The sequence below is a fragment of the Zasmidium cellare genome, assembly GCF_010093935.1.
Source record: "Zasmidium cellare ATCC 36951 unplaced genomic scaffold M409scaffold_72, whole genome shotgun sequence".
Lineage (NCBI taxonomy): Eukaryota > Fungi > Ascomycota > Dothideomycetes > Mycosphaerellales > Mycosphaerellaceae > Zasmidium > Zasmidium cellare.
Window position 1 is genome coordinate 34656 of NW_022987016.1, and position 25569 is coordinate 60224.

At 52.0% G+C, this 25569-nt stretch overlaps 9 protein-coding genes across 9 annotated transcripts; 3 read left to right on the forward strand and 6 right to left on the reverse strand.

Annotated features, from left to right (window-relative positions):
* Nucleotides 1-918: 918 nt before the first annotated feature.
* M409DRAFT_61392 (uncharacterized protein) lies at nucleotides 919-2237 on the reverse strand (the record flags this gene model as incomplete). Its single annotated transcript, XM_033814737.1, has 3 exons — nucleotides 919-1095; nucleotides 1168-1923; nucleotides 1974-2237. 3 exons carry the CDS (start codon nucleotides 2235-2237, stop codon nucleotides 919-921), a joined length of 1197 nt encoding a protein of 398 aa, XP_033659623.1.
* A 3557-nt stretch (nucleotides 2238-5794) lies between these two features.
* Nucleotides 5795-6766, reverse strand: M409DRAFT_71487 (uncharacterized protein; the record flags this gene model as incomplete). Its single annotated transcript, XM_033819191.1, has 1 exon — nucleotides 5795-6766. The coding sequence occupies one exon, from the start codon at nucleotides 6764-6766 to the stop codon at nucleotides 5795-5797; it is 972 nt and encodes a 323-aa protein (XP_033659624.1).
* Nucleotides 6767-7865: 1099 nt separating this feature from the next.
* Nucleotides 7866-10150, reverse strand: M409DRAFT_61395 (uncharacterized protein; the record flags this gene model as incomplete). Its single annotated transcript, XM_033814738.1, has 3 exons — nucleotides 7866-8325; nucleotides 8392-9216; nucleotides 9252-10150. The coding sequence occupies 3 exons, from the start codon at nucleotides 10148-10150 to the stop codon at nucleotides 7866-7868; spliced, it is 2184 nt and encodes a 727-aa protein (XP_033659625.1).
* Nucleotides 10151-11444: 1294 nt separating this feature from the next.
* On the reverse strand, nucleotides 11445-12275 carry M409DRAFT_61396 (uncharacterized protein; the record flags this gene model as incomplete). The annotated part of the gene is made up of 1 exon (XM_033814739.1): nucleotides 11445-12275. One exon carries the CDS (start codon nucleotides 12273-12275, stop codon nucleotides 11445-11447), a length of 831 nt encoding a protein of 276 aa, XP_033659626.1.
* A 641-nt stretch (nucleotides 12276-12916) lies between these two features.
* On the reverse strand, nucleotides 12917-14848 carry M409DRAFT_30768 (uncharacterized protein; the record flags this gene model as incomplete). Its single annotated transcript, XM_033810071.1, has 1 exon — nucleotides 12917-14848. The coding sequence occupies one exon, from the start codon at nucleotides 14846-14848 to the stop codon at nucleotides 12917-12919; it is 1932 nt and encodes a 643-aa protein (XP_033659627.1).
* A 1045-nt stretch (nucleotides 14849-15893) lies between these two features.
* M409DRAFT_61398 (uncharacterized protein) lies at nucleotides 15894-16688 on the reverse strand (the record flags this gene model as incomplete). Its single annotated transcript, XM_033814740.1, has 1 exon — nucleotides 15894-16688. The coding sequence occupies one exon, from the start codon at nucleotides 16686-16688 to the stop codon at nucleotides 15894-15896; it is 795 nt and encodes a 264-aa protein (XP_033659628.1).
* Nucleotides 16689-18725: 2037 nt separating this feature from the next.
* Nucleotides 18726-19292, forward strand: M409DRAFT_61399 (uncharacterized protein; the record flags this gene model as incomplete). The annotated part of the gene is made up of 1 exon (XM_033814741.1): nucleotides 18726-19292. One exon carries the CDS (start codon nucleotides 18726-18728, stop codon nucleotides 19290-19292), a length of 567 nt encoding a protein of 188 aa, XP_033659629.1.
* A 387-nt stretch (nucleotides 19293-19679) lies between these two features.
* M409DRAFT_61400 (uncharacterized protein) lies at nucleotides 19680-20630 on the forward strand (the record flags this gene model as incomplete). Its single annotated transcript, XM_033814742.1, has 1 exon — nucleotides 19680-20630. One exon carries the CDS (start codon nucleotides 19680-19682, stop codon nucleotides 20628-20630), a length of 951 nt encoding a protein of 316 aa, XP_033659630.1.
* A 1317-nt stretch (nucleotides 20631-21947) lies between these two features.
* Nucleotides 21948-23744, forward strand: M409DRAFT_61401 (uncharacterized protein; the record flags this gene model as incomplete). Its single annotated transcript, XM_033814743.1, has 3 exons — nucleotides 21948-22017; nucleotides 22057-22904; nucleotides 23316-23744. 3 exons carry the CDS (start codon nucleotides 21948-21950, stop codon nucleotides 23742-23744), a joined length of 1347 nt encoding a protein of 448 aa, XP_033659631.1.
* Between the last annotated feature and the right edge of the window lie 1825 nt (nucleotides 23745-25569).

Sequence of the window (25569 nt, forward strand, 5' to 3'; positions counted from 1 at the left end):
GACGGCAGGGAGGGACGTCGACGGCAGGGAGGGACGTCGACGGCAGGGAGGGACGTCGACGGCAGAGTAGGCAGTCGACGGCAGGGAGGGACGTCGACGGCAGGGTTACGAGATTTGGAGGAGACGTGAGACCAGGAGACGTTTCAGGCACGATGGAGGGTGGAGAAAAGCAGACGTTCTCGCACGGGACACTAAGGCTCATGTCTATGTTGCCGCCCTTCACCACCAATTTTATATATGCGTCCCATGAGAGCAATTCATGGCCGCCGACAGCGGAACAAATCGTAAGTACAGGATGGTATCTGTCGGACGACCTTGGTCTCGCGGGATCAGAAGAATAGGAAAATCAAGGCATTTTCTATATACTGTACGTATTTTCTACTGTATTGATATGCACTTTCTCGCCGTCCATGTGTTTCATGCCAACCGAGATCAACTTTGAGGTCGCGGACAGGCTGGATCAAGTAGATCGAGGACTGAGAGAATAAGTGTGGCATACCTGATGATCTAAAGCAAAGTCACGTCGTGGCAGACAGATCTAAATGTCGTTCTTATAGTCAGCAATAGAACTTGCCTGGAAGATTGAGATTCAGTGAAAAGAGTTCACTTGCCAGTGTCAACTCACGGGGAAGAGGTTGTCTAAATACAGGGTGATGAAGCGAATCCAAGAATCTTCGTCCAATCTTCCGTGCTACGGAGTGACAGGCCAAACATATATGGAACGACAGCAAAGGCGGTGCTCTCGTTCTGCTCTCCTCAGTCTTAAGCGCAGATACCACCATCGTACTGATCTTTATCATTCGGTTGGTAGTCCAACTCAAAGAGCCGCATCTGGAATTTGTTGATTCTAAGAACTTCGTCTCGCACGCTTTGGCGCAGCAGTGGGTATGCAGAGACTATCTCGTCAGCAATGGCCGACTAATGGTTATGCCGAGACTCACCAGTAACCGCTATCTCAGTCTCCGGATGGTTAAGCTCTAATTGCAAGTAGCTCCTCACATTCGGTATATCATGGACTATTTTCACTCTTCTCCCACGACTTTTGATTTTGGAAGACATTTGGGTGTTTGGTTCGTGGACGCATAAATCCAGAAGCTAGTAGTAGGGGTCAGCGCACTTGCCTTCCCTTTGCTCTTTACGAGTCCGGTCATGGCACTGTGAACTTACACCTGGGTATAGGTCTTTGTCATTGAGGATAGTCTGAATCCATTCCCGTACCTGTTCGTTGAAATCATACGTCAGCCAAACAAGCTTGATTCTCCTGGTTCTTGCTCTTGATAATTTGCATGCCTCTGTGACCGCCTTCAGAAACGGCAACTGCGCAAAGATACCATCCCCGGACGCGAAGAGAATGACCGTTCCGTAGTTCTCGAGGCATATTGGCATTCCGTATGGGCCGTCTAGCCACACCTTCCGTGACTTCAGAAGATCGGGGCGATCCAATATACTCTTTGTCCATCCTCGTTGCGCACGGATCATTAAGTACATTCGAGGTTCCTGTGACGCATTCCACCATGTGACAGTGAAAGGATGTCTCTGCAGTATCGATCCGCTCCTGGAGGTAAGAACAGTAAGGTACAAATGCTGCCCAGGGCGTATTTTCCAGCTCCTTGGGAAATGTAGTCCAAGGATTAAGGAGTCATCTAGCTTTCGGACTTCTTCAATTTGTATGAGTCTCATCGCTTCGCGAATGGGGACAAGGTTTCCGTAAACTTGCCTGGCATATCTGTAGCATGAAGTCGCAATGAACAGAAGCAATGCAATGAAACATAGCCGCCGGACTATGTTATTTAGAGACTGGACGTGAAGCCATAGAGCAAGGGCGAAGGTGATAGCTAGCAATTGGTGCGTAACAAGAAATATTTCGTACGCAAGACTCCTTGCAAATGGCAGACACGATAACGCCAGAAGACTGCAGAGTGCCTATCAATCGTGAGCTAGGCTTAGATTCCAAGTGTGTTCATGTAACATACCACAAGGCCAGCCTTCGTCAGCACGGTCCAATCACCTTTGTCCTGTAGCTTGATTATACTGTGCACAGCTCCTTGCACGGCGGCCATCCAACCAAAGGCTTCATGGAAGCTAAGGCCTACAGATCCTGGAATCCCGAAGCTGTAAGAGACGAAGCTCAATTGGCCCGAACAGACAAGAGGAAGGAGATGGGCGACAGTCGCGTAGGCCGCCCTAGATGCAGCTTCACGTGCATTCGAGACCTTGTATGTGTTGAATAAGGCCATACATGTCCAGTGAAATACATAGGAAATGACCTCTATGCGGGTGGGATTGAGTAAATGTTGGCCGCGGAGAACTCGTGGCAGAATGATATGCCTTCGAAGCCAACGCTCTATTGGGCCCCATGCGCGGGTAGCGAGTTCAAATAATTGCAAACATAGCCAAGTGATGCAGAGAGAGGTTAGGAATGCAATACTGAAGTAAATTGCAGGATCCATGAACCCAGCATGACGGCGTTTGTGCAGAGAGACAATATATACCCGTGCAAGGGGATATCACGTGCTAATAGCTCGGGGGGTTCGCAGACGGAACACAGCCTGAAACAATGAATGAAATGCTTCAACTTCTTCGAGTAGGAACATTCAATCGTGGACTTTCTGAACTAGGACGTGAATAAAAATCTACTGTTAAGCTCATCGATTAGCGGGAAATCCGGTGACCTCGATTTTGGCTGTCCGAACCACAGAATAAAATATGGATGGGAAAGGGCAATGACGTAATTCTCTTTTGCCGGTCAAGTTCTGCTTGGCATCCACCGGCTTTGTTCGAGTCTGAACCCCTGACATCTGCCCCTTGTTCCAACGGAGCTCCATTTAGCATGCGGCTGATCCTTGAAATCCGTGCCCACTGTCCACAGATCTTTGTTCATCCGCCGTGTCGTGAACGATGTCACGAAGATATCGCCGGAAACGAGTAACGTCTCTCCTTGTATCACGGGACGCACTATGTCCCGGGACGCGTGGGCCGAGGTCTTCCCTTATACAACGCATTTTCATTGAATCGTCAATCCTGCTACTTTTCTCTAATAGAATAGTATTCCTTTTCAATCTACCCAAGTTTCTTGAGATAATATGCTTCGTACGTGGGTCGATGATCCGATTTGTTGTCGGCGTCAGGATTGCCCGGATCTTGGATCGTCGTTTACTCGGCTCTCCGAAGCGTCACTGGTGTTTCGACTAACATGGAAGTTGATTCGCATTTAGAGAGGCTGTGTGGAAAGTTTGGAGGAGTTCTGAGACGAGTTGATGGTGTTGTCGTCGAAAAGGATGCAAAATGGTAGCTCAGAAAGTGGCGTCCGAAGTGGCTTTGTGGCGCTCTTCGTGGCGCATTGTCTGGAGATTCTGGAAGGTTCTAAGGACACGTCGCATTGTCGCTCGCTTGAGCGCAACGAGAGCGTCGCTGCGCTCTTCCTCTCCCTACCATTCCCACCCCTTTCCTTTCGTGGTAAACGCTTCACAACATGGATAACGCAAGCCGAGCACTAGCGCAAGGTGCTCCTCCCGACGTACCCAACTCGTATCGTGCCCTTGCAGATCACACCGGGGTGCCTCGCTCCACACTCCATTATCGCGCCCACGGACGACGCTCAATCGAGGAGAAGGCCCAGAGTCAACAGTACCTCACAGCTGGCGAAGAGAAGGCGGTCGTCGGGTTCTTGCTGCAAATGTCAGATCTCGGACGCCCCGTTCGCATCAAACACATACCTTCCCTCGCTTTTAGTGCGACACGTCACAGACCGAAGTCTAACAGACCAGCAAAGCCACCGGGTAAGAACTGGGCGAAGGGTCTTGAGAGCCGCCACCCGGAGCTCAGATCGAGAAGAGTCGGTGCGTTAGATTGGAAACGCCATGGAATACACATCTACCCAAAAAGCAAGCATTGGTATGAAGTGATCGAGCCGCTTCTTCGAGACCCAGGCATACTTGCCGAGAATGTCTACAACATGGACGAGACCGGAGTCATGCTTTCCATGCATGGTTCCGTAAAGGTTCTCGTGGGCAGGGATGACATGCAGAGCCACAGAGGTGCACAAGTGAATCGCAGTACCATAACCGCGATCGAATGCATTAGCGCCGACGGTAGGTATCTGAACCCTATGGTCATTTGGCCTGCTACTACTCATCGAAGTAATTGGACTACATTTCCTACTCCCGGCTGGCACTACGCGTGCTCTGAGTCGGGGTACACCGATTCCAACATCAGCTTAGAGTGGCTTAAACGTGTGTTCGACTGCGAAACAAGGGAACGTGCTAACGACAAACCACGAGTACTAATCTGTGATGGCTTCGGCACACATGAGACCCTCGAAGTCCTCGAATTTTGCTTCGCGAATAACATCATACTTTGCCGCCTGCCATCTCACACGTCCCACAAGCTCCAGCCATGTGACATTGCAGTCTTTGCTCCTTTAAAATCAGCATATCGAGATAGAGCAGATCAAATGGAGCGAGCAGGAGTAAACACGATCGGCAAGCAGCATTTCACCGCCTTGTACAGCCCTGCGCGAGAAGCAGCCTTCACCAAGAGGAATATCCTCGCAGGGTGGAGTAAAGCTGGCTTGTTCCCGTTCAATCCAGATAGAGTGCTCAGAGATATGCCGAGACCTCCCCCTGAGGCGTTGACGGCCGATCAAGAGCAGATTTTGACATACATGCGAGATGAAACAGTGTTGAAACCTCCTGCCACACCAGCTACGCCAGTGTCTGTGGAGGCGCTTATGTCTCTGCAGAAGATAATTGTATCACGAGATGCTAGTACACTTGACGAGTCGAGCAAACAAAATCTTCAGAGGCATCTTCGAAAACTAGCTAAAGCTGCCCATTCATCGTTCGCTGAGACCGCAATCCAGAAGGACCAGATTCGCTTCTTACTCAATGCCAATAATGAAGCGAAAGCTCGACGATCAACCAAATCACTTGTGCTCGGGAAAGCAAAAGTAATGAGCTTTGAAGATCTCGTTGAAGCACGAACGAAGCGACTCGAGAAGGAGGCTGCCCGAGACAAGACGAAAGCAAAATCCAGGAAAAAGCGTGCCCTAAAATCTCCACTCGTAGAGCCTGCTGCAAAGGTGGGCAGACTTGGCGAGCAGAATTCGAGCATCGCAGGGTCGCAAGGCGATGAGCAGATGCTAATAGCGGCAGACATGGTCAGCGTCAACCCATTCGTGGCTCCAGTTGCAAAGATGTGGTGATTTGTTTGTTTCCAAGCGCGAATCGCTTTTGGTTGCGGATGCGAGGCAACACAAAGAATCTGTACAATAGTTTCAAGACTGCCGCGCCCCCTGAACCTGCTTCGTGTCAATCTTTGTGCACTCAACACCCTCTATCGCGATTATCGTCGATTTTCGTGCAGTCCTCATCGCGTTTAATATGTTGACGGACGTGATGTAATCGACCTCCCGCGACACAGACATCTATTGTCGAATTTTGTTTTAAATGAATTGACTAAGTGCACAACATAGTTATAGTTCGTTCGTCAAAGCAGTTTCTTGAATCTTAGCCTGTCGAAGACAGGTCGGTCTCTTCTCGCGACAGGACGTAGCATGACTTATTTGCCTTGTGAATGTCTCTTGTTGTATTGTCTGAAACTTATCTGGCGTTGTATGAAGACTGAGTCGAGATCTGGCTGCGCACAGCGCGATCTGAGACACCGCCAGGATCCTCTCCTTCTTAGTTACTTCGCTCAAATCCGGTGAGTAGGGCGAAGAGAGCCAGTCTGATCACCCGAGCACGCTGACCAGGAGGGACAATTTCATCCCTTGATGCTATATAGTAGAGCTGCATCAATGCCCAATTTCTATGCGAATATTTCGTAGACACTTTTGTAGATGCTGAGTGCTGTGCTCAAAAGCGTCATTTTCCTCTTGAAGTTGGCGGTCGAGAGCTGGTGCATCTTCTAACAAGGGGTACACCAACTCGTTGAGCCTCTCAGCATGCTCGTAATGAAGTAAGTGCCATTCCCAGCTTAGATCCGCAAGATCTGTGTCAAAGTCCAGCATGCGAGCACTAACATCTGCAGCTAGGGAGCACAGCTCATCAGTCAGAATCTCTTGAATGTCGTTAGAGAATTGTCCCCATCCCTCCCCTGCCCTAAGGCTATTCTCAAACAAGATCCAGAAGATTCGCCGTACTGGGGCATCATATCCAAATCGACACGCAGCTGTAGCCAGAGCAAAAGACCTTCCAATAAATTCGTTCTCCACCCAGAAATTTTTGAATTTTGAGGAAAACTCGGAAAGCCTAGGAAACGGTAACTCTTTCTTGAATGAGCCGATTAGAGTCGTCAACGTCAGTCCTCTGCTCTCCAAAACCTTTAGGTCGACACGGGCGTGTATACACTCTTCCGGGATCTTCCAATGCCAGAGGTACTCGTGCTCATAGTAGCTAGCTTTTTCACTGCTTAGCCCAGACTGCCTCGCCAAATTCGGCGCGTGGAAAACCTCGCCTAGTGGAGAGTCGTGCGGCGAGATGAATATGATCTCAATATTGCTCTCTCCAGCATGTTGTTTTTGAAACGCGAGTTGAAGCACCCAAAGTAGACTTGTAGTTGAGGAAATGAGCCTCGTGACCCGCCTGTTTAAAAGGTTCTTGTGGTTTAGAAATTCAGCCGTCAGATCAGTATCCTGGTTTGACGTGCCCCCGTCTGCAATTAGCTGCCCACACAGCAGGCGTCCTACGCTCTTATCTGAGCAGCAGCGGAAAAGAAGGTCGGGCACAGCGAGGTCGCCGTTTGTTCCTGTATTTGAGGTGGACATACTGCACTGGAAGTTGCTGTATAGTGTCCGAGTTTACAGTAGATCTCGAGATGATATTCTTGACTTTCTAATGAGCCATCCTACTGACGTCAATGCATGAGCCACAGCCGGTGGACTTCAGCCACGTGCCAGCTGGATTGCTAAGCCATAGTGGCTTAGCGTCCCGGGACATAGTGCGTCCCCCAATGTAGGGAGAGACGTTATGTGTCGTAACCGGCTCATAAGTTCCTCAGGTACCCTTGGCCGAGACCGATATGCCTCCGCCGGGTTCCAGGTTAGTTCTACTTGTGCGATTGACAAACGCGACCATGTCACCAAATAGTACACCGACGGAAGATACGGCAGCCGTTGGAGGCATGATTCTAGCCCAAGCCAAATGAATCTAAGCATCTCCAGCGCCCCGAACACCCCAAATTCAACGATTTCCGTGAGTGATCAAAGCATCTCCGAGAATGATCTCGAACAAGATCTGGAAGAAACAGATACAGATGTGAGAGAAAGAACAATACCTCTGGACCATGCCCAGCTCTTGCGAAGGTTGCAAAAAGACTCTTTGCTACGCCTTGCACTTCGATGCCAGCAGAGCGCTGCATCTCAATGACTAACTCTTTGGTAAATGCAGCCCGAAATGGTCTAGACTTCCACAAACGTGACATACCGCAGTCCATCTTCAACAACGATCGAATTTTGCGTGGCGCGAAGCTCTGGGCGAAAGCTAACGGCGATGTAGAGGTTAATAAGGAGCAGCGGCTACTTGAGGACGATGTAATTGCGGCAATGTTACTTGAGGAACACTTCTGGTCACTGAAAGACCGACTTATCTTCTAGAAAGAAATCATTTCGTGCGATTCTCTCGTACTATAGTAGAATGCTGTATTGGATGATTTGCAGCTTGAGCTGTTCAAGGGTCGAACCAATTTGTATTTGCAAGTTTGAATCAGTCGCCTCATGCTAATAATCTCTTTTGTGCGTGTTGCGCCAGCCTTACACGTCTTCAAACGTGGCTTTCTCGTCCTGCCATCGATGCGATGCGATTACGTACGGCGGTCTATTGGTGTCGCAGAACTCGGTAAACTCGAAGCTGCTAAGGTTGAGTAACTTAGACTAGTCTCATGGCGTAGATGCTGGTGGCGTGAGGTGCAGAGAGTGCGTGATAGGTCGTGAAGGTCGCAGACAGCGAGGAGTAGTAGTGATGACGAGGCGACCAGAGGACCAAATTACGAGACAATATTTTTCTTCGTTCGTCACTTCCACCTCCTGCAACATGTGAGTGCCAAGGAGGCATCGAAAACTGGGTGTCTCCTTGGCATGGTCTCTCGGAATCGGATCCAAGGGGAGAGTCGGATGACGTAACCTTCAAGTCCCGCGGCATGCGAGCACCAAGGAGGCATCCGGAACTGGATGCCTCCTTGGCAAAGACCACTCTCCGCCGGCATTGAAGTAATTCCGTACAGATTGTGGTCGAGACACCTTCCCAAATACTGTAGATGTTCAAGCCTGGCGACATAGTCTCGAATTCATCAATCTTTCCTCGAGTCCTTCGTGCACGAGACTGTACACTGCATGGTACTCAAGATGGTTTTGACATCTTCAATAGGGTGATGATTTCTTCCTGCTGGACCAACTGCTTCTCCATCTGCTCCCTCTGCCGCTTTAGCTGGTCTTCCATCATGATCTTCTGCTCATGTGAGCGTTCGTTTTGTTCGGCCAGCTGTGTCTCCATCATTGTCTTCTGCTCGCGAGACTCCTCCCTGTGCTGGGCCAGCTGTTTTTCCATCATCGTCTTCTGCTCGCGAGACTCCTCCTCCTGCTGGGCCAGCTGTTTCTCCATCATCGTCTTCTGTTGGGCCAGCTGTTCCTCCATCATCGCCTTTGTCTCATGCTGTTCTTGCCTCTGCCTGATGGCTTCGGCTTGCTGTTCCCGCAGCAGCTCCAAAAGCCTGTCACGCAGCTTATCATTCTCCTCTTGCAGTTTCGTCATCGAAGGAAGCAAAGGCTTCTTGAATCGCCCGTCCTCTTGCGACGACGACTGATCAGGTGTCGATGCTTGGGAGTCCTCGTCGATGCCGAGCTGCGTTGCGAACGATGCAAGTGATGGGCTTCGCATTCTCGAGAGCGCTCCCTGGATTCGGGCGAGATGTCGAGGAACGAAGTGTTCGTAGATAGCTCGAATGATCTGATACGACTTGGTCCAGGCCGTAGATTCGAGATCCTCTGCGAAGCGGTGAAGATGTAGCAAGCGGCGGAAAAAGGATGTCTGCTGGTCGTTAACGGTCGCGAAGTGGGCAAAGATCATCACCATCGAATGATTGTGGGCGACAGAGAACGCGAGAATCTTCTCGTGGACTTCAGCCGTTGCAGAAATCTTCCGGAACAGTTCTACCACGGCTCGAGTCGCGATGCTGGCGCTGTGCATGGCCTGCCGTTCCGCCTCCTCGATTGGACGATCGCTGCCCTTCACCTCACAATAAGAAAAGGAAAGTACATGTTCTCCGGGAACAGGTTGGGGCATGCACTCGTGTGACTCATCTGGAGCTTTTCTCTCTCCTCCTTTGTGAAAGCAGCAGCCGATAAGCCGGTTACGAAATCTGGTTTGGGTCTCGGGCCACACAAGGTGTCGGATTGCGTCCATTCCGCATTCATCGCTTCGCACACATCGTCCAGCTCGGCATGCCCATCAATATGTAGCAGTTCAGGGGACGGAACCACGATTGGCGTCACATCGCGTACCACTCGTGCTTCGTTGCGAAATCGTCTTAGCACCTTTGCTAGACGGTCTTGTCTGTAAGGTGCGTCTGCTGGCATGGCGTATTCAGCCTGAAGCAATTTTTCACACAGCTTTTGGCACTCTTCTGTGATAGCGGCCTGAGTTCGATCCGCTGTCATGAATAGTCCTGCTTCCTCCATCTTCTCCTCATGTTTCCTCGTCCACGCGGCTGGAGAATCTCCATCTCGAACACGTTGGCTATCACTGGCCGATCGTGAAGGCGTGTGAGAGCGCTTGGCTGCTCGAGGCTCCCGCGTGCTCATAGTTTGCTCTACTACAGCTGGCGGCCAGTCACTGAAGTAATCCTCCCAGCGAATTTCTCCACCGTATTGGTTGTCCTCGTCGACTCCGCTCTTGTCTAACGAGTCGAAACAGCCAAATCTGCGATTCTTCTTCTGTAGCGATCCTTCTCGAGTGGAATGCTCGTTTTCGAAGGGTGACTTCCTCTTGAAATTATGCACTGGTTGATCGCTCGGCGGAGACGGGAGACGGTGGATGGGCTGGGGTTCGCGTTCTTTCGCGGCCTGCGCGAGCCGTTTGGTCTTGCGGTGTCCACTCAATTGTCGTCGTTTTGAAACGCGGTGCTCGTTGTGGTCGTGGAGATGTTTAGATACCATGATGAGGGTGCGAATCGTCGCGTAGGGGAGCACGATTATGTTCTGCACATGAGAGCCCAGATGATGGAAGACGCGGATAAAACTGGATACTGGTGGAAGGCAGCGACACAGGGGTGATCAAAAAGAGTCAGAATGACCCCGAGATTTTGGTAACAAACCACAACTTTTACAACGTGATATATTGCCTCCCTTTCGCTTAATATCCTCCGTAGTCTGGGGACGGGGCGACCCCGATCGGGTTTGGCGCCGTCCCCTTCGAGATCGCCCGCCCACGTCGTCCCCCTCTACGGAGCCTCGGACGGACACCGCGTTCGTCGCTGCTACAGTACACACACCTGCGCCCCGACACCGACCTCCCTGTGACCTCCTCTACCCGTGGTCTTCCGCCCGACGTCCTCGTCGCCCTCACACGCGGGCCCTAGCCGTAACGACGCCGTCGCCCATCACCTGCCCATCGCCGCCGCCGGCTTCCCTGTCGCCTGTCTTTGCCAACGCGCGCTCTGGACGTCGGCTTTGCTCCCGGAAGGCGACGAGACGTCGACCGCGACATATGTCACCGCACCTACTGAAGAGGTGGAGATGAAACAGAGGCCGCCAATCGCATGCGTGGAGGCGTCGCTGTGCCGCCTGCGGTCCACGACACCTGCGCAGCTGCCAGCTGCGATGGCTTAGGGATGTCGAGCTGCTCAGCCGCGACGTTGTTGGGGTGGAAATGAGTGGTGGGCGATGGTGCGTCGGATGTCCGGCTGCAGGCTGGAGCGGCGTGGACCTACTCATTGGATCTCAGACACCTTTTGCAAGTGGCAGAGGAGTGCCGGGCTCTGTTGGTTCTCAAAACGTCTGCAGCGTGCTTCGCAGTCACTGGGTCTCTTGCTCCGCAAAAGAGCACTTCCGAGCACGAGTCAGACCGGCACAGGTGCACCAGGCAGCAACGCATGGGCTGCCGGCTCCGACGAGTCGCGCGAGAGTCTGAGGGACGCGCCGCAGCCTTGACGAGCACGTGATGTTGCTATTTTGGACGTCAAGGCAACGCCGTCAACCTCGAGCAGCAAGGGCGGAGTCGAGTCGAACAGTGGTGCATACACGATCAAGCTCAAGGATCGTGCAAGAGAAGAATTGAGGTGGGAGGTCATGACATGGCGAAACTTCTCCCCAGAGATAGTAGTAGACTAAGAGACGGCTAAGAGCACACCTGGGCCACTGAGGTTGATTCGGCAAACTATCTGTCCCATTCCATCGAAAACCACCGTTACGAACCAATTCGACCATCCAATTCGTCTATCCAATTCGCTTCCTAAACGCCCCAAATCTCATTTCTCTCCTCTCGACTGGCGATAGATTCGAGCTTGTTCAAGATCTTTTTTAGTATACAATCTTCGCGCTGCTCAGTCTTGTCGCCGGTGCACCTTTCATCGGCCTCGTGTTCGGAATTGGTCTTGATTGATTCGAGAGCGCCGTCCGACACCTGCTCTTCGTGGTTGGAGTTCCAGAGTGGCCAAAGAGGCTGCCGTTGAAGTGGAAGATGCAACGCCCTATTGTGATGCTCGATATCACAGGACAGCTGAGGAGGCTGGCGGTCCGGAAGACGTGCAACGTTGCTCATGCTTGGGCATTCCTCGCTCGCGATCTTAGGCAGTGGACATGATTTTTGGTGCCTCAACAGTTGACAGCGACGGATGAAGCGACGACTACACCGGCAAACCCACGGCCTCGATACTGGACGGCCAAGAAGCTCGCAGTGCCTGGCGGTCTGCTGGTGGGTGCCCCACTGCAACACCCTCACATTGCAGGTTACGCAAAAATGACCAGGGCCTCGTTCGTTCATGGTGGGCGATGCATTGCTGTAACATGGGACTTCCTCGATTCCTGTGTCAACGGGTTCGGTCAAACGGCGTTCCGGTGGAGGAGTACACACTGGCACAACAGGCCGTGTGATGCTGAAAGAGCTTTGCGTTGCCTCGTTGCCCTTCTGAACGGCTACGGCAGTTATTGGATAGCCTGCGTTGGTAGAGCACCCATTCCGGTGTGTTTTAAGGCGGGTTCCGTGTGCGAAGCCTTTACCACATGTGCAGACATGGCTTTTCAGCGGCGCTTGACCCATGTGTCTGCGATGTCTGTCGCTCATTTCGTGAAGTCGGATCTTGTGCTTGTGGTGTATTGTTCTATCACAGGGCTTGCAATAGTATACATCATGGCCAGCCATGCTCTGCTTTCTGAAGCAGGGAGGACCCTTTCATAGAACGTGTCAACCCGTTGTGGTGAAGAAGTTGAAATAGTGAGCGACAATACCTCTTTCGCTTTCCCCCTGTCTCAAATAAAACGCAAATTCCAGTGATAGACAATGCCAGCCGGTTGAGCTCTCGTAAATACCAAGGCAGACCGACCCAGATGGATCTTAAATGCCAGAAGAATCATTGGATTGAGACGCAGCCTGACCGAAGCTTCTGCACTCACACTCCACGTATACGGTGAAGCGTGTATGACTGTCATTGGTCATACACCGTCAGTGCGTTTCTTCCGCAACCCACGCTGCAGCTTGATCAAGAATGGATAGGAGTGTGGCTGGCCAACGACTCCCACTCAGGGCTGATGGCACGAGTGACGCTCAACACCGGCTCTCTGTGAGCATTGAAAGGATCCATATGTCTTGCCAGAATATCCAGCCGGTCGATGACAAGACGACCATACCTCTGTCTCTCGGTGCATAACGCTACGGAAAACATATCGAGAGCTGTGTATAGTATTTGACGAACTAAGTCTGCTCCATCACACTGTTTCTGACGCGATAGAGGTCTCGCTAGTAGAAGCCACGACGTTGTGAGGCACGTTGTTCTCAGGTGCCCATTCCACTGCCTTACGCATGAAACCCACAATGATTTGCCATTGCTTCGAACTGCTCATCGAGCCGTCCTTATGGCAGCCAAAGTATTTGGCGTCGTACCCGCACATTCGGAGCTTGTCCACAATCCGTGCGTGAAGCTCATGTCTGTCGATGCCGTTAGGACCTCTGCCATCGCCGCACAGGATTAACAGAGGTGAGGTGCCCTCCTCGTCACTAGCTGTGCGCGGATCTAGAGCTCCACTGGGCCATCTGGCGTCATACCAGTCAGGTTCGTATGAACAAAAGGCACCAAAGAACACTTGTGATGTTCTACACATAGTGGCTACCGTCGCACCATTCCTACGAGCTCCCATGACGACCGTATGCGCCGACAGAGTTAGACCACGCTTGACGAGGTCCACAGCAACTGCGTGGAGATCTCCAACAGGTGCGGAACGCTCTCGGTATTCGCCTTCTTCGCAACAGCCGTTGTTCACGAACACAAGGTAGGCTCCTGGTCGCAGCCAGTGCTCTGCTAGGGCCGCGTTATACTCTGGCCCAGCAGTGGCCAGACCGCATGCAATGATGCATACCGGAGCCTCACCTGTCGGCGCTCGATCCGGTCCGACCTCGAGATATCTTATAGGGAGACCATTAAGGGCGAAAGTTGTGTGGACCACCGCCCCAAAGCGGCTTGTATCAAAGTCACAACTACTGCCCTCCACCCATGTAATTCCGGACCGGCCGGCGAGATACAGCGTCTTCGGCAGCAGAGGCCCTTGAATTGCCAATAGGAGCTGAGCGTCGTCACAGCCGCCTCCAAGGTCCAAGACTTCAGATATCGACATTGCTGGGCAGTCGAATAGCATCTGCCCTTCAGCTTCTGTCCAGTCACCCTCATCATTAGGGTAAAAGGTGCGGACAAAGTTTTGGAAGTTTCGAGTAAAGAGGAGTCGGAGACCGCTTTTGCCGAACAGTGACGTGCGCAAACCATGGCCTGGGCAAAGTACGACGAGCGACGCAATGTGAAGCGGTGTTTGTCGGAGACAAAATCCCACAACGGTGCCAGCCTTGAACGTACTTCCGTTGACTACCCAATCTTCCGAAAGGAAGCACGCAATGTAGGTATTCCAATGTATCCAGGTAGCTTTGTTTGGGATAGGTAATCGTTCGCCACAACCTGTGCGTGTGCCAACATAGCTTTGACTGGTGCAAGCTCTGGCGACGTCGGTAAAGAAGACAAGCTCTTCGTTCGGCACACTCAAGTCACACCATGCTCTTGCTGCGAGATGAGTCTCATGGACTTGAAAGATGATCTGGGCATTGTCGATTGGACTACCCCGTTTCCAGCGTCGTACTGTCCGTGGTAGGCCACTAGCAGTCTGGTGTCTAGATCCGCCGACTGTTGACATGACAAGTATTGTGTCGGCGTCTAGCCAGGCCACCTCACTACGACCAGCGGGCAGGCAGAATCCACGAGGGTAAAAGTGGTTGTATTTCACAACATCGACTTCCCACAGCTCGTGTAAGTCGTCGGCGCCGGTGTAAAGCTGCACGATAGCCCGCGTACAAACGGACGGTAACGTCCATATTGATCCGAGAGACCTTTTGTCTTCGCAGGGCAGATCAAGCTTGTCAAGGTCAATGAATGTGTCCCAGCTGTGTGCCGCCCCAATGCTCTTGACGTTCGTTCTCCTGAGGCGTCCACGAGGATGTACACTATCTTTGAGCTGCTCGAAAATCCAATGTTCGTGCAAGGTGTAGACAGGTCTTGGGGAAGCCGGCACGGCTACATGGTCGTGAAGATCACGACCTACGTATTGCAGTGTCGATTCGTTCTCGTGCCGCACCCATTCGCCTCTTATGGTCGCGAACATGATTTCTCTTTTCGCAAGTGAGGAAGAGAAAAAGACTCTGGGTGCGAAGACCGATATTTGCCATAGCACTACAAGTGCGGTCTGCGTTGGCCAAATGCATCTCCACGTACGAGCGTCCCTTTAGAAATGCAGCCTGTGCCTCCTCGTTCGACATGTGGTAGAAAGAATGTGAAAATGATCAGCAAAGGCAGGAGCAAGCTAGGTAGAGCTAGATTGGAGCTAGATTGGAGGCAGAATGGAGGCATACCGGAGGCAAAATGGAGGCAAACTTTCTTTGACGTCCGACTGGCAGATGAGCATATGTGGAGAACAGTGTCATCCTGCGGTAGTAATTGTTCTGATGCCAATTGATACCAGCGCCATCATCATGGCAACATTTAACGGCCGCGCTTGTGCCTCAATCCTCAAAACTATTTTCTTGTCGTCAAAGTTGTCGAATGTGGGGGAAGTCCCGTGACTTCGGGCGCACGCCCCGCTGTCGTCTCTAGTTTGCTTCTCAATAGCGACAAAATTTTGGACGACGAGGTTGAGTACAGACCAAGTCATTCCACCAAATAATCCAGATCTACTAGCGACATAAGATCCACGAAGATTCAGAGGTACGTCCAAGATGCGAAGCCCCGACTGAGACACTAAGCACAGTAGAAGACCATACAGCAGACGAGCGCCTTACCATCTCATCTACAAAGATACCCGGACCGGCCAGCCACCATTTCATATCCAGACGAAAGAGCGAAGATGAGCTTTGAAAATCTGGTGATACGTATAGAAGCTTCCAAGCCGTCCGATGCTGAGCTTGTTAAAGAAGTTGAAAGAGCTGTAGGTACATCTCCGAGAATAGAGGCATGTTTCGCATCTGAATCAACCCAGTGGAAAGTGAGCGGTGTTACACTCGATGCCCAAAGCCAAGACGTGTTGGATGGGGACAAGCTGCCAGACGACGCTTATGCAGCGCTTATAGAAGGAGAGGAGAACAACGGCGGTTGGCTTTGGAGAATTGGCGTGTCAGAGGGTTCGATGGAAGTCCCGCCAGAGGGCAAAACCATCATTCGCCGACCCGTCCAGGGTGGAATTGCGTGGATGGGTGTGGCAAAAGTGCGCTACTTCCGATGGTCCTGAGGAATCGAACGAAATCGGCTCCTGCCTCTAGGGAAAGCTCGATCTTCGTATGCACATGGTTTGGACGCCAAATCTCAATCGTCGGCGTGGGCATTGCGGTCTTCGAATTGCGGAACACCACCTTCGGACACAAGTGCATTTGAGCGCTGAGGAAGTCGAGCAGAACCGTGCCGGATATATCATAGGTGGTGGCAAGCGCTGCATGGGATGTATCCTCTCGTCTTTTCCCATCCTCTTCTCCGTCCCCTTTGTCCTTCTCGTGCTCGCTTCCCTGCTCTTTGGAGCGTTCTGAACCATTCTCCCTCACAGAGTCTTTCTCCGCTGAGCCTGACTGCTCAAAAAGTAGCTTAGCCAACGGGCTTAGGTGGTCAGTATCAAGTTCTTCTTCCAGTCCTTTGAGCAATTCGATGAGCTCTACAACGTCGCCTTTTCGCAGCATGCCCAATTGCGTGATTGAGGTGGACAAGACGCACAAGCAAGCGACGTTTTCCCCACAGCTCGCTGCAACTGATTGTAGGGCTCTTCGTGCCTTAGATGACCTGCTCTGCCATGCTGTAGATTTGCTTTGGGCGTGGTCATTGTGGAGTACTGCTTTCCACTTGTTGACGCGTAGCAGCGCAGCAGCATCGGTATACGAGGACGGATGTAGAAGAATCTTTTGCCGCCGAATAGCTTTGATCAAATTAGGCGCGGTCTTTTTGCGCTTCGAGAGGTTTGGCATGTTGTCGATACAGCAAAAGCAGGGCAGAAAAGAGCCAGGTTGGAGGCAAGCTGGAGGCAAATTGGAGGCAAGTTGGAGGCAAGCTGGAGGCAAGCTGGAGGCAAGCTAGGTGCAAGTTGGAGGCAAGCTAGACGCAAGATGGAGGCAAGATGGAGGCAACTTGGAGGCAAGCTGGAGGCAATTTGGAGGCAACTTGGAGGCAAGCTGGAGGCAAGTCAGACTTAGCCGCTCGCGGATGCCTGGATCTGCGCCTATGTACATCATCGTGCACATTCGCGTTTAGGGACTAGTGTCGTGCATTCACTTCACGTCCCGCTCAGGCAGTCCTCACAACATATTCCCGCCCGCTGTGTTGAACCGGAACGCTTCATTATGTATCCGTGCTCTCGCTAGTCCTTGTGATAAGCACCAAGTCGAGACCATCACCTCTCGCTGTGCCGTATGGATCCTGTCACACGGTGAAGAGGCAATGGTTCAAAGATGCGTCTGCAGCCTTGCTGAATTTTGCTGCAGTCACGACGTTGCCTTCTTTCTTCCTACATCATGATCGCTGCCTTCATCGTTCAATTGCATTTCTCTATACTTGTGACGTTCGATTTTGCTCTTCGCATGCACACATCCATTCCTCTTCTATCCTTTTTCAACATTTATAATCTCCTCTGCGTTGTAGCCATGGTGCTTTCACACTAAGATCTTTACCGTTCACGACTAACAAGTCTCGCAGATCGCTACGATCGGTTACACAGCTTCCCTAGGGTGCTTTGCATTTAGTGTTACCAAGTCCGTGAGTGGTCGCACATGGTTAAACAAAGGTCACGCTAACATTAAGAAGGACTACGCTGCTCGAGTCACTGTGACGATAGCACTCGCCTCATTCCAATGCGCTCAGGCTTTCATCGGTAAACGGATATTCAGTCTAGTATGGACGACTCGAACGAACGTCTGGGCTCTGTCAGTGGTCATGCTCTGCACCGTAGCTATAACACTTACTGTGCTGCCACCCCTGGGTCCGGCGAGTCTCTACCTTCTGGGATGGTATTCGAGATGCTAATGGGACTCGTAGCTATCCGTCTGGCGGAGCTGGACAAGGGCAGTCGCGTTCACGGGGGCCGAACTGTGGAACAGCGTATGCTTTCCCTGGCTCGCAACGTCATGCCTATACAGGCGCGATCTTGGAAGCCGCAGACTGCTCCTAGCTCTGTATTGCCAGACTTGCTTGCGGCTCCTGTAGGTGCTTTAGGACTTTACACCCTTGGCAAGACACGGCTAACAGTGCAGCTGCGCTATCACCACTTTGGCAGCTGCTGCTATCCTCAACAGTGGTGATGAGCAAAAGGAACGACTATCTGCAGGTATGCACTTTGAACTCGTCCAGAGCGTGAATCTTTTGATCGCGGCATCTTGCACTTTTGGGTTCAGATGGTGGCCCAGAGCCACAAAGGCTTGGAAGAGTCTTTGGCAGCGAACAGAAATATGGCAGGAGATTGAGGCACTAGAGGTCATGATGGAGATTGAGCAGAGGTGTAATGCAAGTGCTTCGAGTAGGGACATGGTGGTGTAGCATGATTTTGAATGTGGCGTCTGTAGCTTCCTTTCCAAAACTTCATAAATCACAAGAGAAAGGCGTAGTCGACACTAGTCATGCAGCATGGACTTCCGCATATGCATAATGCATGCACAGCATCGATCCGTGGTGTATGGCAAAGGCTTATAAGTCAACAGCTCCTCCGCGTTGCATCGTGGGCTGCCTTCGTGAACTTTTCACAACATGTCAGAAATGCCGCATATAGGCGGCCAACGGGGTCAGGCTACGCTCTCGCCTCGACCTTCTTTATCAAGTTTTCTTGCTCCTCCCCATTTTGATCATCAGCCTGTGTTCGACAGACAGGGTGACCTCCTACAGGCTTCACCGCCGGGTACAGTCTTACCAACCACCACACAATAGACTCCAAAGGTAAATCGATCCCGTAAATCCTGGTAGGCCCTCCGGGGACAACAGCCGAGCAGCCTATATGTCTTATATTCTGCAGCTCCAACATGACTCCAGGCTACAACACCACTCTCGGCCTGCAGTGGCTCGAACCTGGCGGTGCCATCATTTTCGTACAGAGTGACTATTCGGACACCATCTCGTCTATTACAGATGCCACTTGCATCGTTACGGACCTCGTCACAAACGGCGTGAACATCCCAAGCCGCATAGCAGCATTGGGTGCATTCGAGCACGGTGCAGCTTTGATGGAGATGTACCCCGTCTCTGAAGGTATCTTCGCAGCGTTCGGTTCGTACAATCCTCGTTGGAGTTGCACGGAGGCATTTCGTAGTGCCGGTCGCCATATTCAGCGATACAAAGGCGCACAGCAACATCATCTTCTGGTCGGCTGCAATAGCTTGAGCGACCCGCTCGACACGAGCAGGGCGAGACGGCTTGGTGGGATGCTACAAAGTTTTAAGTATCGTGTCCACTACTATGAGTCGGGGACGGATGGATCTGGTGGCCTCGAAGATTCTGATTTTCTGCTCACCCTTCATCTGGAATTCTTCCGCCAAAAGCTTGGCTGGATCCGAGAGACTGTAAGGGCATTGCCAAATGTATTCACGTAGACTTAACATGTATGTACACTTTTGCAATGTCACACGTCTGCCAGATTGAATTGGTTGCTAGAAGCGAAAGAAACCCGGCGCGATGACATGTACTGAACACATATTGTGGGCTTGCCACATTGTCGCACATGCCCTTTCCGTCCTTTTCCGCAGCGTGCTGCATGACTTGGCGAGCCTTGAGTAGCGGTGACTGCGTGCTGTGACTTCGTAGCGTGGACGCATAAAAGCAGGCCAGTCCGCAGTTGTCTCCTCTTATCTTCTGCCTCCGCGAACAAAGCCCAATTTCCAGCAGTGCACGTGTGGGGATTGTACTGAAGTTATTTGCATTCATCGCAGCTTCTGGCAAAGAGGCGCTAAGGTGTCGCCGCTTCGATCTAGCAGGAAATAATGTCTGATTCGACCAAGATGGTTGGGTTGCACGACGTCGAAGGCGACAGTCCACTCGAGAAGTTCCTCAAGCTATATGCCAAGGCGCAGAGGCAGTATAACAAGCTTCAACTCCTCAACACGCAAAGGACTGCTGAAATGGCAAAGTATTTGGATAACCTCAGATTCACCCAAGAGACGGCAGCGGGTATATTGAAGACCTGGACCACCGAGGCCAGGAAACGAGGCCCGGACGATTCTGGTGTTGAATCTTTCAAGAATTTAGATCAACAGCTACATGACGACGTGACGTCGACGCGAGAGCAGTCGCGGGCTGTGATGGACATCGACTCCCAGGCGGGTACGATGCAGTATCAGCTCGCAAACATCGAATCCGAGATGGTAACGGCTTTGGGAGAGTATCTGAGCACGTTGCCAGGCTGCAAGCACCTGTTGGAGCGCATGCACAATTTACCCTCTGAAAGGCCGTCCACCCCGTCCGATCGGTCTGAGGAGATACCCGAGCAGGTACAGGCCTACTTTGATGCTGTTGGAGAATCGTCCATCTTAAGGGAGTGTATCTCCGATCTGACTTTCACGTACGACGAAGAACGTGAGCAGCGCGATTTCCGCAGAGATCAGGAGATAGAGCCAAGCACGCCCGATTCCATCTTCGAATCGCGCCACAGCAAAGCTCATGAAAAGCTGGTCGAGGATCTCGCGCAGAAATTGAAGACTGTGGAAGATACCAGAGGGCTATGCGAGGATCTTGGGATGGATCCAGACTCGTTCCGCCGCCGCGAAGCTTCATTTGTCCCCGAGCACCGCTTCCCGACAGCATTTGATGTTCGCCCAAACTGGCCAGGCCGGAGCACGCTCGACGAAGGAATGCTCAACGCCGAACGGTTGGAAGGGTGGCTGGCAAGCACCACCGACGTGGACAGTAGCGAGGAGGCTTCCAGGAAGAAGTAGCACGATTCTCACCCTAGGTCGATGCGAGATGCAGGCAACCGCATTACACGAGTATGCCGTGAGCGAAGGAAGTCGCTAGCTCAAGACTACTGGAGGGAGGCTGCGCGTAACTAGCAATGCGCGCAGAGTTTCGACAATTGCAATTTGGTTGCGGACTGTGGCGCAGGAAAAGGTCTCTTTCGTCTTTTGTCGTGTACAGGAGTCAGGATGAAAGGCTGAGTAGTCATTTTAAAGCCTGGTCAAAAGACTGTGTCTAGGTATGTTCGATACGACCAGCGTTCGCTTGGTGATTCAATGGGTCGCCCGTTCGTCCATGCAGGGTCGCCGTGTCTTCCTCGAGTGATAGACAATGTGGACACCAATGCTGTGGATTGTCGTCGTCTCGATTCACCCGTTGTGGGAAGTGGAACGCCCAGCGTGCAATTCTGCGACAGCGGTATCCGCACAACCTCGCAGGCTGGTTGCAGGCTCCCAGGTATCTTTCCATTTGACCCTGTAGAACATTTTGCCATTCTTCCGACAGCATATAACGATGCGGTCAACGGCCCACGTTGGCTGCTCTTGTAGATATAGTGATGTCGATGCAACGCAAGACTCAGACAGCTGGGAGATAGAATCAACGTCTCGACCATGTCTCCGGCGACAGGCCCACCGCTCAGGGCGTTGTAAGCGACCATCACTGTTGCCGCAGCGTTTGCGAGCTTTGCGATGCCTCTGTGATCCGTCTTTCGCGCACCATCGGGGGCACGAGAATCCGCATCTTACCTCGCGCAGAAGCTTAGCTTCTTCGCCAGTAATATCGTCATCGTCGCCATGTCCACACCCAACGTGCAGTCGCTTTCGCCCATGCTTGCCTCGATGGCCGCGGAACGAGCTTCCCGGCATATCATACAGTCCTTCGGAACTTGTCGTGGGATGTTCTCGGAAATCCTGGTCGTCTTGCCTGTGTGACGGAGAGCGGACTGAAAGACGGGCATGACGTCTCCTGCACGGTATAAAGGGTACGCCCTCGTCGTCGTCGTCCGTGGCAGGATCGGCCGGCAGGACTGAATTTGATGGCTCAGGCTCACTCCCACCCGATTCAGACTTGTGCTGCTGAGAGTCTTGCTGATGTGACTCTTCGTCTACATCGATCTGTTCTGCGTAGGAGTCAGCTAGAGGTAAAAGATCGGTCAAGTCGATGTCCTGCCTACACAGCGCCAGTCAATACTTCTTCCGCGGTGTCCGTCGTAGCAGCTGCAGTGGAAACGCACTCACCGGGCTTGCGTATCATCATACAGTCCTTCTTGCGATTCTTGGAGGCCCATCCCGGTCTCCATGCCAGTTAGGTGCAGCTCTCGTCGCGACGCTGCCGATTGCTCTGAGGCGTTGATCGTCGCCGGACCCGGTGAGGCGACGGGTCCAGCGGCACTTTGACTTGCTGCAGGCTTGCTCTCGGCCGAGAAGTTCATTTGGTCATCCGATGCAAGGTCGACCATCGCTGGCCCTCGACAGTCGAACACCGATGGCGAGTTCCGGCTGGATGACTGGTCTGAGTTGAGCACGAAACAGTTGCCATCTGGCACGCCGATGTCGATCGACACACTGGACGGATTTGCGAGTGAGACGGACGACACACTCATCTTGGCCACGCAAGACCCGCTGACTCCCCTAAAACTTTGGCTCAGCGCTGTTCCCGGCGGACAATACGACCTGTTGTCAGAAACTCCGGCGAAATTCAGCACCAGCGAGTGCAGTGTATCCGATCACCACGCGATGAATGCAAGAGGTGACTTGATCCCATACACTCTGGTCGGCCGCAACCAGCCTATGGGCGGGCAGCCTGTCTGCATTATTGTGTGTGGTCGAGGCCTAGTTCCCCAGTATAGCACAATCATTGGCAGGCGATGGCTGGAACCCGGTGGAGCGATCGTCTTCGTTGGAAGTTGCCATCGCGAGGCCGGATCTTTCTTTCAGGATGTGACCTCCATTATCGTCGATCTCGTATTGAATGGACTTGCCCTACCAGATCGCAATGCCATCTTGGCTGCGTACGAGCATGGTGCCATGTTGATTGAGAAATATCCGACCTCCGATCACGCCTTCAGTGCCGTTGGCTCCTTGAACCCGTTGTGGAATAGTCAACCGGATTTCCTTTCCGCAGGAAAATATATCAATTACCATCGCGGAGCATATGCACCAGGCCTCCTTATCGGCTGCAATAATTTAAGCGACTTGTGCGGCCTTCGAAGGGCGCGACACATTGGCGCCAAGCTACAGCAATACGAATACCAGGTATATTATTTTGAGTCTGAAAGGGCCGAATCTGGTTTTTGCGAATCTCAGGATGACTTGTTGGCCCTTCGACTAGATTTTTTGAGTCGGCGAATCGGCTGGGTTCGTGGTCCTGTGCCGGCGCTACAATGCGAGTCGGTGTGGAATGGGATATAGCACCGATTTATTTCCTGGTATACGTGCTAAATTGTGATGCGAAAGGTTCGGTGCCGCCATTCACTGCATTCCAGATATGTGTGCATCGCAGTCTGAGAGGCAACGTTGTCTCCCCGCCAAGCGTCCGGTCTCGGGCCGTGCGGTTCCACCCGCTCCGCTCTTGTGTCATCCCAGCCCAGTCACGGTTGGCATCTCTGTCATCGGCACTGAGAACGTCCTTTGAGGAAGATGAGTGAGAATGATCTACAGGTATAGTGCACACTTGCCAATGACCAAAATCATGCTCACAATCTGCAGATCATCGTGAGAAAGGCCTTATACCGAGCGAGAGAGCACGTCATCCAGCGATATCCTGACCAGCAACTCGACAGACTGTCAGCCAGTGATCTTCGATGGCTGGGTCGAAAGACAGAGCTACACGCAGAAGTCAAGCTCGAAATCGAGACAAACGGTATATCTGTACCAGAAGCAAAGATGGCCGACTTGTTTGAGAAAAATTGGAAGGACGTTGTTTACAAGTCGAAGAGGAAAAGGACACAAGCCGAGAACAGCCAGCGAGCTGCTGACGCGGTGCCAGGTGACGAAAGTGGCGCTCAGGAGGACGGTAACGATAGGGAAGAGGCAGATACTGGAACCGGGGCTTACTTGCAACTCATCTTGAATCATGGCAGCAGTGAATCATAAAGCTGCAGGAGGGCATCTGCTTGACAAAGACCACAAAGAGCAACAACGTGCGAGTATCTCAGCGTTTACAATATATGTCCTCTGTTGGTATTTCAAGCAGTCGTGGTACATCACAAGGGCCAGGGCCACCAGCAATCGTACGCGACCTGGACTTTGTGCATCTGATATCATGGTGGTCAGATAGAGGTTCCAATGCGGCTAACAAGTATTGAATAGTGTAGCAGATTCCGCTCGAGAACAGGCTAGAACGGAGTTCGATATTGGCCCGCCGCCGTGAGACAGTGATTGATGTGAGCGAAGACCCTGCGCGGATATGGAGCACATACCTGGGGAAGCGATGCCCCGCTCCGGAGCGTGATCAACGCTCTTGGCGCTCAAATCACACTCCGTACTCTTGGCGCTCCTCTCGCTCGACGCGGCCCGTGATCATCCCAGGAGAATTTCTGCAGCTCCAACTCCACTTGGCTTCCGCGGCTGGGACAGGATCAAGATCTGTACCAATCACGACCCCGCGGCGCTTTCACGCCGTCGATGAGACTTAATCTCATGACAAATGTCAAGTCAAACCATATCTCTTAGTGGCCCATTATGCATGGCGGTGAAACTGGACTAATCGCTTCTCAGGGATCTATCTGTTGCTTGCCTTGTTCTGAGTTCGGCTCGGGTCCACGTTCGATGGTCGCTTATCTTAGGGAGCGAGCTATGGCCAGGGGCAATTGGTTCCATGGGCGACTATACGCAGGAGACGAAGGTCGCAAGCCTGCATCCGTGGCTTTGTCGAGAGCTGTTAGCGAAGCAGATGTGAACAACACGGCGACACCGCGAGAAGTGTGCTGTTCATCTGACTACGTGTTTGCTTCAACTGTTCAACCACCAGGCGCAATGTAAGCTCAAATGAAGATAGAGTGGTCCGCTAAAACAAGTTTACACGAGTTTGATTGTATCTGGCTAATAAGTACTCTTAACAGATTATCACAAACGACGCTATCCAAGCAAAGTCTGGACCAGCTACCATGCGTTCACTGAAAAGTGCTGTGCTACTTCCTAAACCATCGCAAGACGGGGCTCAGTTGCCAGGAGTATCTGTGGTCTGCGAGCACATCCCGAAAAAATTGATATGGTTGCTTCGGAAGCTTAAAGTAGCAAAAGGTGCCCACCGAAAGCGCCGATACTACGAGGACGCTTTACGAAACCTGCTCGAAGGCGAGACTGCAGAATGGACTCTTGCAACACTCCGCCCGTTTTCTAGCGAGGGCTCGGGTAGTGCACAGTCTTTCGTGGTCAGAGCACGTGTAATCGCCATTCAAATAAACGGAGAACACGAACAAAACCCAGAGGCTGGAAGTGTGACCTTCAAGCTCACACCACAGACTGTCCACGAACTTAAGAGACGGGAGGATGTGCACCGTCTCTGCCTCAAAACAATGGCATTGGTCACAGGATATGATGAAGAGGAGGTTCTGGCCAGCCACTTGCCCTTTGACGACTTCACGTATCTGGCTCCATTTGAAGTCATATACGTAGTCGATACAAGAGGTCACTGAGTATTGCCTCCGTCACATGCGAAGAAGGTGTCGGACAGGCTAAGGACTTGGCTCTCATGGGCTTAGTAAAGGATTGGAACAGATAATGGCCTACAAGACGAGGTGATAGATAAAGAGCGATCACTATAATGATCGGTGTGCACATGCACTATAGTAGTTGATTTGCTTCAAGGCAACTTCAAGGTGATCACGTTGTATATTTACAGGCCGATTTGTGAATGAGTCGAACATCGACTCATATAATGTATTGTGCTCTGTTGTGTAAAACCAGCGCCTCTGAT